The 13,123-nt window shown below is 33.8% G+C and overlaps 1 protein-coding gene across 1 annotated transcript in view; it reads right to left on the minus strand.

Moving 5' to 3' along the window:
- Positions 1–4,934: 4,934 nt before the first annotated feature.
- The window catches only part of smo (smoothened, frizzled class receptor), a 98,226-nt gene continuing 90,037 nt past the window's right edge, over positions 4,935–13,123 (minus strand). Inside the window, exon 12 of the mRNA XM_028811429.2 lies at positions 4,935–12,152. Within this exon, the coding sequence (XP_028667262.2) occupies positions 11,569–12,152 (584 nt within the window). The 3' untranslated portion in view covers positions 4,935–11,568. The remainder of the gene's footprint in view (positions 12,153–13,123) is intronic.

Raw genomic sequence — 13,123 nt, forward strand, 5'->3', positions numbered from 1 at the left:
ACAACATCAAATATATTTACAGTTATTTGCATGTATACAGCAAACAATTCATCATAATATTCAGTCTTTGCAGATAAGTTGGATGTGGCACTTGAAGGGGTATCAATTACTGAATTGTAGTAGTAGTAGTAGTAGTAGTAGTAGTAGAGCTTTATTGTCATCCTAACAATATACTTACAGTACACAGTGGGACGAAATATCGTCCTCCAGAGTAAAAAGGTGCAGTACACAAGATATATATATATATATATATATATATAACTAAAAAACATATACAGTATTACGTAGTATTATTTATTCCAGAGAGTGTGTGGAGTAAAGAGTCCAGTGTGGAGGAGGGCAGCATGGTGTTCAGGAGCCGGACTGCTTGGGGAAAGAAACTATTGCACAATCTCGCAGACCTGCTCCTAATGCTGCAGAGTCGTCTTCCAGATGGAAGAGGAGTAAACAGTTGGTGGGAGGGGTGGTGGGGGGTCAGCCATGATGCTAGTGGCTTTATGAAGGCAGCGTGAGGTGTAGATCTCCTGCAGGCTGGGTAGAGAGCTGCCAATGATGCACTCAGCAGTCCGCACAATCCTCTGAAGGGCTTTGCGATCGGAGGCATGGCAGTTTCCATACCAGACTGTAATACAGCTGGTCAGGACGCTCTCTATGGTGCCTCTGTAGAAGGTGGTAAGTATGGGTTTAGGGAGGTGCACCTTCTTCAGTCGTCGCAGGAAGTAAAGACGCTGCTGGGCTCTTTTTGTTAGATAGTTGGTGTTTTTGGTCCAGGACAGGTCCTCTGTGATATGAACACCTAGGAACTTGGTGCTCTTCACTCTATCTACTGTGACGCCATCAATGTTGAGTGGGAGATGGACAGCCTTTGTCTTCCTGAAGTCAACAATCAACTCTTTTGTCTTTTCAACATTAAGAGACAGATTATTGTCTTTACACCAAAGTGCCAACCGTTCCACCTCTTCTCTGTACGCCGCATCATCGTCGTTCTCAATGAGTCCCACTACTGTAGTGTCATCGGCATTGTTACTCATACTGGCAGATATTAGTAGTCATGCAGGGCATGACACACTGGAACAGTTCACAGCAAAGTGTGATGCAGTTGAAAATTTGAATTTGCACCTCCAAATCTGAGAATATGACCCTCACCTGGAAACAAATAGCTTGTTCTTTTAAATTAAGGGGTGAGCAGGTGCCACACATAGAGGAGTTTAAGCACCTTGGAGTCTTGTTTATGAGTGAGTGAAGAGATGATTATATGGTTAACCAATGAACCAGTGTTGTTTTGCATACATTATACTTGCTTATGTTAGTGAAGAATGATCAAATTCTTTGGATCAAGCTTTTGGTTTATACCCTATCCTCACCTAGCTTTGGGTGGTGACTAAGATAATGCTGAACTGCTGAAATAAGCTTCTTACCCAGAGTTACTGAACTTAACTCTCCAAAGCAGGGTTAGGCTTAGGGTAGGGGATAAGGGTTAGGGCTAGAGTGAGGAGCTGTCAGTATGATGGGACCTTTTAGTAGAACCACTACTTCTTCAGGTTGACAGGGGCTAGGAGAGCCAGTTTGAACATGTAGTTACAATTCTCTTTGGCATCCACTGCAAGAGATGTAGAAGGTATGGCCACTGAGCGAAGATGCAGGGGAAGTCACAGGACATACTTGAAAGATTATATCTCTCAACTAGCCTGGGAATGTCTAGAAATTCCCAGAAGGAGATAGAAAACTTGTTGTAGATTGGATGGCCTGGTCTATTCAGCTTGGCATAATGTCTCCACAATTCTATTTAAGATACATAGAGAGAAAGTGAAATGAAATGGCATTAAAGCAGCATTACATTTCAGTGGTTTAGGTTATGTCAAAGAAACTGAAGAAAAATATTTGACTTTTTCTGTCTTTTTGTGGTTTAAGATTGTATGCCCCATCAATTGTTGCATTTTTTCACTACTAGAGATCTGGACATACAGCAGTTGTTTGAAGAAGTAAAAACAACGCAGAAAATATTGACAAGACAAGAATATGTGAAGTGTAGAGACTGACACAAAATTCCATTGTGGAATATTTCCAACCTGAAACTATGAAATATAGAAGTGGAAGACAGTGATTAAATTGGAAGACACTTTTGCAAGTGTCAGTTCCCTGAAAGCAACTGCTATAAAGGATGACAGAAGAAGAACACAAATGCCATTTTTTTTCCTATTAAGTGCAGCTCCTCACATAATGTCCTTGTGCAATGTTCCCACACATGAAATTAAGCTGAACAATATACAGGTACAAAATTGGTGTGAGAAATCAAAGACAGAGACAGTACAAATTGCAAAACAAAGAACAAAACATGAAACTTTCTCGCTCATGGATATTACTAGACAAGTTTAAACCACTGTCTGTATGTTGGTATGGCTCATTTACTTGCTAACCACTCATGCGCCACATCAAAACACTATTTGCAACTTTGTATTTGAGATTTTTTTTATTTAAAATGTTTTATAACATACAAAAGTACAAAATGTAATGTAATTGATTATATTCATATCTTTATGTTGTGCAACTGTATTTTTGTCATCGCAATAGTGTGCATTATATACAGTGGTGTGCAAAAGCATTCAATCCCATTGGAAGTTATCATAATTTTCTGCATGACAAATGATTTTTACACATATTTATCCATTAAATATTTTTAATTTGAATTTCAATGCTGTTACAATACATTTCCAAACATTAGTGTTTACATAAGTATTCAAGCCCTACACATTAATACTTTGTCGAGAACCCTTTTGCTTCAGTAACTGCTTTAATTTTTTTGGAAGTATGTACCACTTTTGCACATTATTCAGGAGTGATTCTTTCCTATTCTTTACAGAATTTATAGAGATCCTCCAGGTTGGAGGGATAGTGCCACAAATTCTCAATAGGGTTAAGATCAGAGCTTTGACTTGGCCATTCCAAAACATTAGCTGCTTTGGTCTTATGCTTAACAGGACATTCAAACTCTTCGATATTATTTGTAGCCATTTCTTGCCTTGTGCATTTCAATGACTTTGTTTCTCACATTTTCAGAATGCTTCTTTCTCTTAATTGGGTGCTTTTTATATCCAGAGAGACATAGCAGACTCATAAGTAATACCCAATTATGTTTAATTATTGTCAAATGACTGTCACCTTTGTGTCATTTATGATTAATTTGTCATTTGTGTAAACCTGGAGCATAGAGGTTTAAATACTTATGCAAACACTAACTTTTGAAATTTTCTTCTTTGGTTAAATATCTAACACCACTGTATTTTGTATGGTACTTAGTGGTTGTAAAAGGTGTTGTATGAAATGAAAATTGTGTGAAGGAGCTCAATGTGTTCCTAAAGCTGACATCACTTTACATACCGTCTAGTTGTGGGACATGTCATACTTGCCGATTTCAATTGCTGATCTCATCGGTGGACCATGTCAATTTGCACAAAGGAAAATTTGTTGGCATGTCACATTTACCAAGTGCATGTGGACCTGCCAGCGCAGTCATGCTCATCTTTTTGTGAGAGTCAATAGCATGCTGCCTGACAGAGCTGGTGTTGTATGAAGGGTTAACAGCTATGGTGAGTTCCTCTGCAATCTCAGCCCATTTTTGTTTTTCCCATTCAGTTGTGGTACAGAAAACACAAGGCATCAGACCAATAAGCTTCTCTTCTGTTTGTGAGGTGCAAAACACCAATGGTCTTTATTCCTCAAATTTACAGCTCTCATGCACAAAGGTCCCACACCTACAACTAAAGATAAAATTTTGATTTTATTGGAGTACTTGGAGTGAGTCATTGGATATGTAGGTGCCCCCACCTGCCTCAGACACGAAAGTATATAAATAAAGGGACAACTTAAAACTTAAGTTTAAGTTTAAACTTAAAAAAGATGACTAATTGTGACATGGCCTTAAGTAGTAAGTGAAAACATTTTATTCAGTACTAACTCACCTTAACTATAATAAACTTGAGGGTTCAGATTATTTAGCCATGGAAACTAGTTTGTTATACATTTTCAGTTTTTAAAATTTCCATTGCACAAAAATCAGCTAATAAAGCAAATTGAACAGATATATGACTTAAGTTTCAGTAGTGGTGGGGCACTGAGACTGAAAAGAGAAAGAACCAATATATAGCATGTTATCTCTGCAGTTGCAGGTTAGAAGTCAGAAGTCACCTGGGCAATGGAAACTTCCCTTAGCTCAAGTGGGTAGTCCAGTGCTTTTCTGATGTTTCAGGACAAGAAACAGAGGAGGATAGAGCCACATGAGTGATTATTCACTGGTGACATGCCTAAATCCATTTAGCACATTTTGTGCTATAGCGCCCTGCAATTTAGGTTAAATAACATGGTCTTGAAATGATTCAATTTATATTCAATTGGGAATGCTGATTCCTGAGAATTGTTTGTATACTGATATAATGAAACTATAGATAAAGTTAGAATCTTTGCTGTGAATTTGCAGGTTTTCTGTATATCCAAATAAATAAATCAAACCAAGTACTGCATTCGAAAGACTTAATCTCATTCTATTAAATGTGTATACTGTACTGAATTACTTGTATTTCTATTTTTCTTTGTTGACAAAATAATTTTAATAACACAGGAAAAAATAGGTTCACTTTTTTATTTAGAAGTAAAAAAATACAAATGATATTTCTACAGTACTTTCAGTGTGATTCTTTATTTAGCAGAAAATGATTTACTAAAATGACAATGAAACATCACTCTGCTTTTATTTAAAATAAATTAAAATTGTTGAAAAATTTTGGATCTGTAACAGACTGAATACATTAAAATGAATGTACAATAATTTTTGAAAATTGTTTTGCGATACCATACAAAACATGAAAATGTAAAGGAAAATATACAGTGTGTTTATTTATATATATATATATATATATATATATATATATATATATATATATATATATATATATATATATATGTACACACACACACACACACACATACACACTCACAGATTTAAAATAATGCGAAAAGCCTGCCGAATCATTTAAAACCAAACATTGTAAGGCCAGTTTAAAAAAAGACCCTGTTAAATAAATATAAATTCTCTTTTAAAATGAATCAGTTTCATACAATAGCATAAATACATTTTGTTTAAAAAAACCAAAATGAACTATTTTCATAATGTAAGCACAAAAAATGAAAATTCTTTTGGAGAAAAGTAAAAGTAAAAAAGAAGCAAGTACAAAGTGATATTTTGTCACAATACTTTTCATAAAGTGATATTAAAAAATCTTTTAAAGACCTTTAATTTGAAAAAAAAAGTCAGAAGCAAGAATATTCTAGTTAGTTCATAACAATTGCCTTTTTTTCAGTTATCCACAGTATAATACATAATTCAAATAATTCCTTTTTATTTTCAGCAAAAGTACCATTAAAGTTCCTGCTCTCTATATGTGATTGTCATAAGTACCATCATGGTGAAGGAGATATTTAGAATACTGTATATGATAACCTTTACATGATCCTTTTTCTAAAATTAAATTTTCTGATTTCCCTTTGTTAACCTTAATAAGGCTGTTTATACATTTTAGTATTTGTATTCATGTTAACCGGATAGTTTTCACCCAAATAAAAGTAGTGAGAAGTCAAGCAAAATGACACATTTTATTGGTTAACTAAAAAGATTACAATATGCAAGCTTTCGAGGCAACTCAGGCCCCTTCTTGCCTTGAAAGCTTGCATATTGTAATCTTTTTAGTTAGCCAATAAAAGGTGTCAGTTTGCTTGACTTCTCACTACATTCATAATGGCTAACACGGTACAACACCCTAGTACCCAAATTAAAGGAAAGTTGCTAAAATGAAATATAGGGAATCAGCATAGCCTGCATGAATTCTTAAGATTTTTATTTTGTTTTGTTGAACGCCTGCAATAAATCTCATTCTATAAAGTTCTGCAAACATATTAATATAAATTTACTTTGAAAGTCCTATTCTACTGTAAAATATAAAAAGAATTACAATTCAATATTTTTCAGTTGAAATATTTTCTGCTAAGCTGTTTCTAGCCTATATTTAATACTTCAGCTTACTTTTTTCATTCCTGTATATTAATGTAAAGGAAATTTTACAAGTAATAAAGTTTTAGAAATAGTTTGAAACTTTCGGCAAACTTTAATGTTGTAAATATGCAGACAATGATGGCTATAAACCGGAACTGTAAATCAAATTTACATTCACAAAAGAACAAAAAGCAACATAATACTTTGTAGCAGGAAAAATAGACACAGAGTGATGAACCCGATATGCTATAGAAAGGAGTAAATTACTGTGGAATTTGTTAAAGTCACTCAAATAAATGCACAGTATTTTATCTGTCTTTAGCAGGATCCTCATTAATGTTACCTTAGAGCATTATTAGCATGTTGTCCAAGTTAATGTGTGAACATACTGTGACACAATCCATATGCCAAAGACAACATTTTCTAATCTATATTTTAAATGTTTATATAAAAGCTTTAAATCCATATGAATATATTAACCTCATATTCACACATGCTATGGTTCAACAGTATCTGGAATAGCAGCTACTTTGGTATACATTTTAAAAATTCTGCTACAACCAGAACCATCAAGCCTCGCATAATCAGATCTCTATGAATAATTGCATATACATACAGCACCCCAAATTCTTCTGTTGTATCAGCAGTTCAACAACTGAAGTAGAAAAGATAACCATTTCACCATTTGAGACATTACAATCATTTCAATAGTTACTGTCCCTGCAACAATATGGCTTACTTGAACTGTATGATAAAAGCAGATCACCCAAAAAAAAACATGAAAGAAATGGGGCTTCTTTATCAGACTTGTAGCACACAATTATGGGGTTGTGTGAGATTTCCATAAATTTTAGCTTAGCAATGCTTGGAAATTTCATAAAATGTCGAAGTGTTTCACTTGTTTTGATTAGCACTTTGTAACAGAAAAAGTACTATTGCCATATTGGGAGTAATTGTTTGCTTTTTTATATATATAATTTCTGAACTATGTCACTCCACATACTGTCAGATATGCACTTACTCTTCTCTATAGTAACATGCATTTTCAGGAAAACTGCTTAACCATAGGCATGTGGACATTGCAGACAGAGCAAAGTGTTCTTCACTGGTACCATACTTGCTGCATTAATATAGAGTTTTATATGGCTGAAAGAAAATTATAATCTAAACTGGATACAAACATATTAAACTTAAAACTAACTTCTACATTTTTTCACACAACTGAACACTCAGTCAACAGTACATCAAAAACTATATTTCAGAGTAAAAAAAATGACCTAATCATATGTATGGATTTAGAAAATGCTTATATACGGTGTACACACACATATAGTATTTTATATACATTTTTACAGATGCACAGAAACGTATTCACAAACATACAAGAATTTAAAAGGACAATACCAACATGAAAATATTCCTTTCTCTAAAATTCTTTATAGGTGAAATATCTTATTTCATAATGTAACAAAAAAGCTAACATCTTAACACAAAAGATTAAAAGGTTTATTGTTTTAAAGCTGCTTTAATCTCTTGTTTTCCTTAACTGGAAGCTAAAATACTTTATTGAAAGTGAAATGATTTCACTATGATAACAATAGGTTAACACATGAAAAAGTACTCATTGCAAATGATATACTGTTTCACCTTTGATGAAAACAACATACTTTACAAGCTCAAATTCTACAAAACAACTTTTATTTTTTCTTGGGTGACCACCACAATTGGATAAATGTCCAAATCTCATCTCTGAAATCTGAATATCAGAAAAACATTGGCTTATATGTGAATTACTACTTTTCCATAAATTGACTAGCTTCTTTGCTTTTATTATTCAGTTTTAGTCTTTTCCTGGACTGTTCACCAAAGAAACATTTCATGTTGATGGCGACATCTTATGATGCTAAGATCATGAAAGAAGTGGGAAAAATAATCACCATCATTCAGTTGAATTGTTTTACGAACCAGTGTGTTTTCAATAATATCTCAACCAAAATTGTAAAACTAAAAAGAAAACTCTGCAAACTCACCATCATAAACTGAAGATGTACTGATATCTCAAAGTAATACTCAAAAAATAAAACTGAGACACAGCGCATACACGCAAATATCACATATCCTTTTTTGCTAGCTACTTTTTCTAAATTCTCAAATCAAGTTCCCAATTAAATTTATTTTTCATATTTTGTATTACATTTAGATTCACTCTTACTTTTGTTCAAAAAGTGGTTCTAAAACTTATGTCTAAAAATTCTACATAAAAGTAAAACAATGGGGTCTACATAAGTTTAACATTTAAAAAAAACAAAAACTTATCTTTCAAATTAGAAATGATGTTTCAGATCCTGTTTTATAGTGAAAAAAGAAAACAGTCCTGACATTAATCTTTAAAGAAGTAACTATAGTTGATAAGATTACAGCCTTCTTATCAGTCAACTCAAATCATTTATAAATAATTAAAAGGAAGTTATTGTATTTGCTAGCCATTACAATGAAAATGGATAAAAACATAGTTTTATGGATACAACAATAAGATTAAAGACACTATAGAGATAAATACAAAGGTTGGTTTAGGTTTAGTATTTTTTTCCCCCCAACTACAACATCAAATTCTATTAAACATAAGATAAAACAGGTTTACATCTGGCTATAGAAAGTTACATAGACGGTGTTCTGTCCCTTTAAGTGATGGTCAGCTTTGAAATCAAAATAAAGATTCATTTGCTTAATTTGCTTGTATTAAAGGATTAACGGGGCAAGAAGATAAATGGAGTATACAGATACTAATCCAAGCAAAGTCAGAGAACAGCTTTCATGCAAGTCAAGAATTTTTTACATTTACAATCTAGTGAGATACCAAAGGCAAATGAATACAAATTAGGATTTGTTTTAGCATAATTGTTAAATCACTTACATTCCAAGCTAATTTCTTAAAGGGCAATGCCGTTAAAGTTTTAGTTATTTGGTTTTCTACAATTAAAGGTCTTTATTTGAATAATGCTTGCACTGAATTTTTTTTCTGTGTAGCACTATGTTAAAATGATTACCAAACAAATGTAAATATCACAACTGAAGTAAAATGTGTATAATGGGTATTTGTTTAAATGTATAAACAACTGAGGATAGCATTAACAAGTCTCATAAGATAAAATTCCCTTTTTCTGTTTCATATTAAATTCCAATAAATAGAAGTTTCAAATAAATGTCCTTTTGAGGTATCAATAATTTTAAAAATGTATAATGCAAGCAAATTTTGTGATTATGTCATCACAGAAGTGAGTTAAGCATATGGAAAATAACCCATAACTTTAAGAGATGACATTGCTGGAATTTCAAAAACAGCAAACAAAAATAACCATAAACAGTTTCTTAGACATTATATTCTTAATGCATCAAAGATTGTTTTCATAAAAAAAAAACCCTTCCACTAAAATCTTTCAGGAAAAGAGTATTACGTCTAAGTCTTAGAAACCAGTGCTTCTTTTTAAGTATGTTCTTTTTTGTACCCTTTTACATATATACTCAAAAAATGATTATTGAGTTATGTTGCCATTATACCGCTAATGTAAGTTGACCTTAATCATACTGAAAATGTTAAGACTTTCTTTATCTTTTTCTTATCTGACATAATTAAACCAGCCAACATCCCCTAACATAAATTTGAGTCTTAAATTACACGTTTTAACTCAAGTATAAAAAACACACATGGATTTCATTACAAAGAAGAGATTTTAGGGATATGTTGCCATCACCCCAGTTACCTTAGGTTTACTTATTTAATGTGGTTTAAGCCTTAAAAGTAATCAGAAGTCAAGCAAAATTACACCTTTTATTGGCTAATTAAAAAGATTACAATATGTAAGCTTTCAAGGCCACTGAGGCCTTTGCATATTGTAATCTTTTTAATTAGCCAATAAATGGTGTCATTTAGCTTGACTTCTCATTACATCCATAATGGCTAACACAGTACAACACCCTAGTACTAAAGCCTTAAAAGATGAATCTTAGGATATATTGGCATTATATAAGTACCTTAACTTGTTTTTAACCCAAACTGAATATGTTTGTAAGCTTACATATCAATTTTGGGATTTGGGGAAGTGAAATTGAGCTAGTTTATCTTAAGTAAACTGGCAGACCTGTCACAAATCTTGCATCTCAAGATTACATACCTTTTGTTTACTGTGCAGTGAGCAGTGAGGTTTAACAAATCTAAATTGTTTTACAAAACCACAATCTAGATGTCTGAGAAACTGCTACATCATCAATGAGTATGACATCAGAAGATACTAATTGTGTTTGGTTAAACTGTAGTAATTACATTAAACCAAACAGTTTCAAGATTGAACAATGAAAACAAGTTGAATCAAATGACAACACTTCAGTCAGAGTAAGTATTTTGGCTAATGTTAGATTAACCATAATGAATTAAGTTTAGAATTACATTTGTCATTTTTTTAAATTTCTCAATTAACTCGTGCACAATTTTTTTTATGGATTAAGTTTATCCAATGAATCATATAATTAAAAAAAACAACCCAATAACATCAGAGCTATTGCTCTTTTGTGCCTTAACTACAAATCAAAATAAATGACCATTCCCAACCCTGGACCAGATCAAACTTACATAAAAGAGATATAAATAAATGTCACACTAATATTAACACTAAATATCACATATTTTCACAGCAAAAAAGCTGAGGTGGGGTAGACAGCTTCAAGACAATACACTGTAATCGCACTCACTCTCCTGGAAACTGTACATTACTATTCCATCTTTTCTGAAATATAGTTCTGCACACTTTGAAGATATAAACTCTTAGATTGAATTATTTATCAAGTTTTGTTCTCTTTTTAAAAAGAATGATGATTTTAAAACCTTTTTAGATTACTCTCTAAATTTACATATACATTTAAAGGAAAATGAGACATTTTCATATAAAACACTTTGAGCTTTGTTCTTGGTACATTTAAAAGCACTTTGTAAAAGTGATGACTATAAAAAAGTCATATACTGTGAGATTAACACTGATGGAGGTTAGATAGTGCTGATTTTCCACTAGAAGAGTGAAATATTACATGAGTAGATGATAAAAAAGCAAGCTTACATTCACAACCTCAAAATGCCTATTAATTAGCACTATTTTGCCTTTCCAGAGTAATAGTGCAAACAAAAGTCACATATTTCAGAAGACTGACTTGCACTTGCTACTGTTTTCTCCTTCTGAACCACTTCTGATTATGTAAAATAATAAATGAGGGGGTAGAAGTTTACATTTTAAATTTAGTTCATCTCAGTAATTTCAATTCATGAATATTAACCAATGTGTTATAAAATGCAATACAGCTTTTGCAGTCTTTCTTTTAAGGTAAAATTTTGGCAAATTTTTAATATAAACGGAAAACACATTCCATTAATTGTACTGGCCTTATTAAAGTTACTATTTCTTTTTTTTTCTTTTGTAAATTAGAATAGAGGATTAAAACCATCTAGCTCTTTCTGCTTACATATAAACCTACGAAACTCAGAAGTCAGAGTCTGCATCCATTAATTCAGCATCCATTAGATTAGTCCTTGAATGAATTGGTGCAAGACCAGTTCTTCTCCCTTGAGTTCTTGGCATGTGAGAGTTTGCCCCCACAGGTAAGATGGCTGGCCCTAAATCCTTAGGATAAGGTTGAAACATCCTACTGTACTGCTTTTGAGTATTTTGAAAACAACTGCTGTTAACAAATCTGGGATCCTTATCAGATAGTGTATTTACAGTTCTGTGTTGTCTGCAGTCATAGTAGCTGCTGAAGACCTGGTTGGGTGCCATTTCTGCATAAGGAGGAGGAAGTGCAGACTGATACTCTGGGAAGGAACCAGGAAGAGTGTCTTCTGAGGCTAGCACTTCACAGGGATGGGCTACAAGGTTAGTCTGTCCTGGCAGTCTTGGAAGACGAGGGATTTTACTAGAAGCCTGATGTGTATTATAGGCCTTTTCTTCTACACATCCAACAGGACGAGCATCCTGTTTCCTCCTTCGCTTTTTCTTTTTCCTCTTGTGAGGATCAGGAGGAATCTCTGCTTCCACAATCCACATGTCTTTATTGTCCTCTGGTGGCACTGTTGAAAGTAGACAAAAACAAATTTAGAATTGAGTATGCCATTCTGAAAAATGACAAAATTGGTTAAACTTAAGTCATATTCTTTTTTACTTGATTAGCCACATAACATTGACTAGAACCAAAAAAACTGTAAAGTTTTTATTTTTTTATATAATTATTTATAGTGTGCAGTTATTGTATGTACATATGTGGGAAAAGGCAAATCATACATCAAAAATATGTGAAATTGTTAATAATCATATACATGGTGTTGTGAGACTTGCCCGGACACCACCAGTCGGAAACCACATCTTTATAAAATGCTCACGTTTATTATGCATGAATACACAGTCCTGCACAACACACAGTACTCCCAAACACCAATCACCCCTGATTTCGACTCTCTCAATGTCTTTGGCCGCCTTTCCTTTCCTCCTGGGAGCTTTGTCCTGCTCCCGCTCCCGACTCTAGCTCCCTGATTGTAGGAAGGCGGCCCCTTTTATTCCCGCCCGGATGTGCTCCAGGTGGCTGATCATGTCCTTCCGGCAGCACTTCCTGGTGTGGCGGAAGTGCTGCCCTTTGCACCGGAAGCACTCCGGGCGTCCCTGGCAGGTTCTTCCGCCATCTTTTCGAGTGTGGCGGAAGTAACTATTTCCGGGTTCTACGAGGCTTAATGTGCTACCTGGCGGTGGCCATGGGTCCCAATGAGTTAAAACCTTTTTACTCTTCTCCTGTGGTCCTCTCCTGCTCCAGGGCGGTTGCTCCCTCATGACCCAGTAGCCATAAAGGTCACCTTCCAGTCCTTCTAGGCATCCCGGCACCCCAGCCATGTGACAGTGTATAACAAACAATCCTTCTTTAAAATAAGGAGTCCAAAGCAGTGAAGCAAAACATCTGCACACAAAAAATACTGAGCAAAATGATCAGTATTCTTAGTGTTCCATTATACTTCACTACAAATTCCCTTATGTCAAGCACTTCAGTTTTTCT

The sequence above is a fragment of the Erpetoichthys calabaricus genome, chromosome 1 (assembly GCF_900747795.2).
Source record: "Erpetoichthys calabaricus chromosome 1, fErpCal1.3, whole genome shotgun sequence".
Taxonomy (NCBI): domain Eukaryota; kingdom Metazoa; phylum Chordata; class Cladistia; order Polypteriformes; family Polypteridae; genus Erpetoichthys; species Erpetoichthys calabaricus.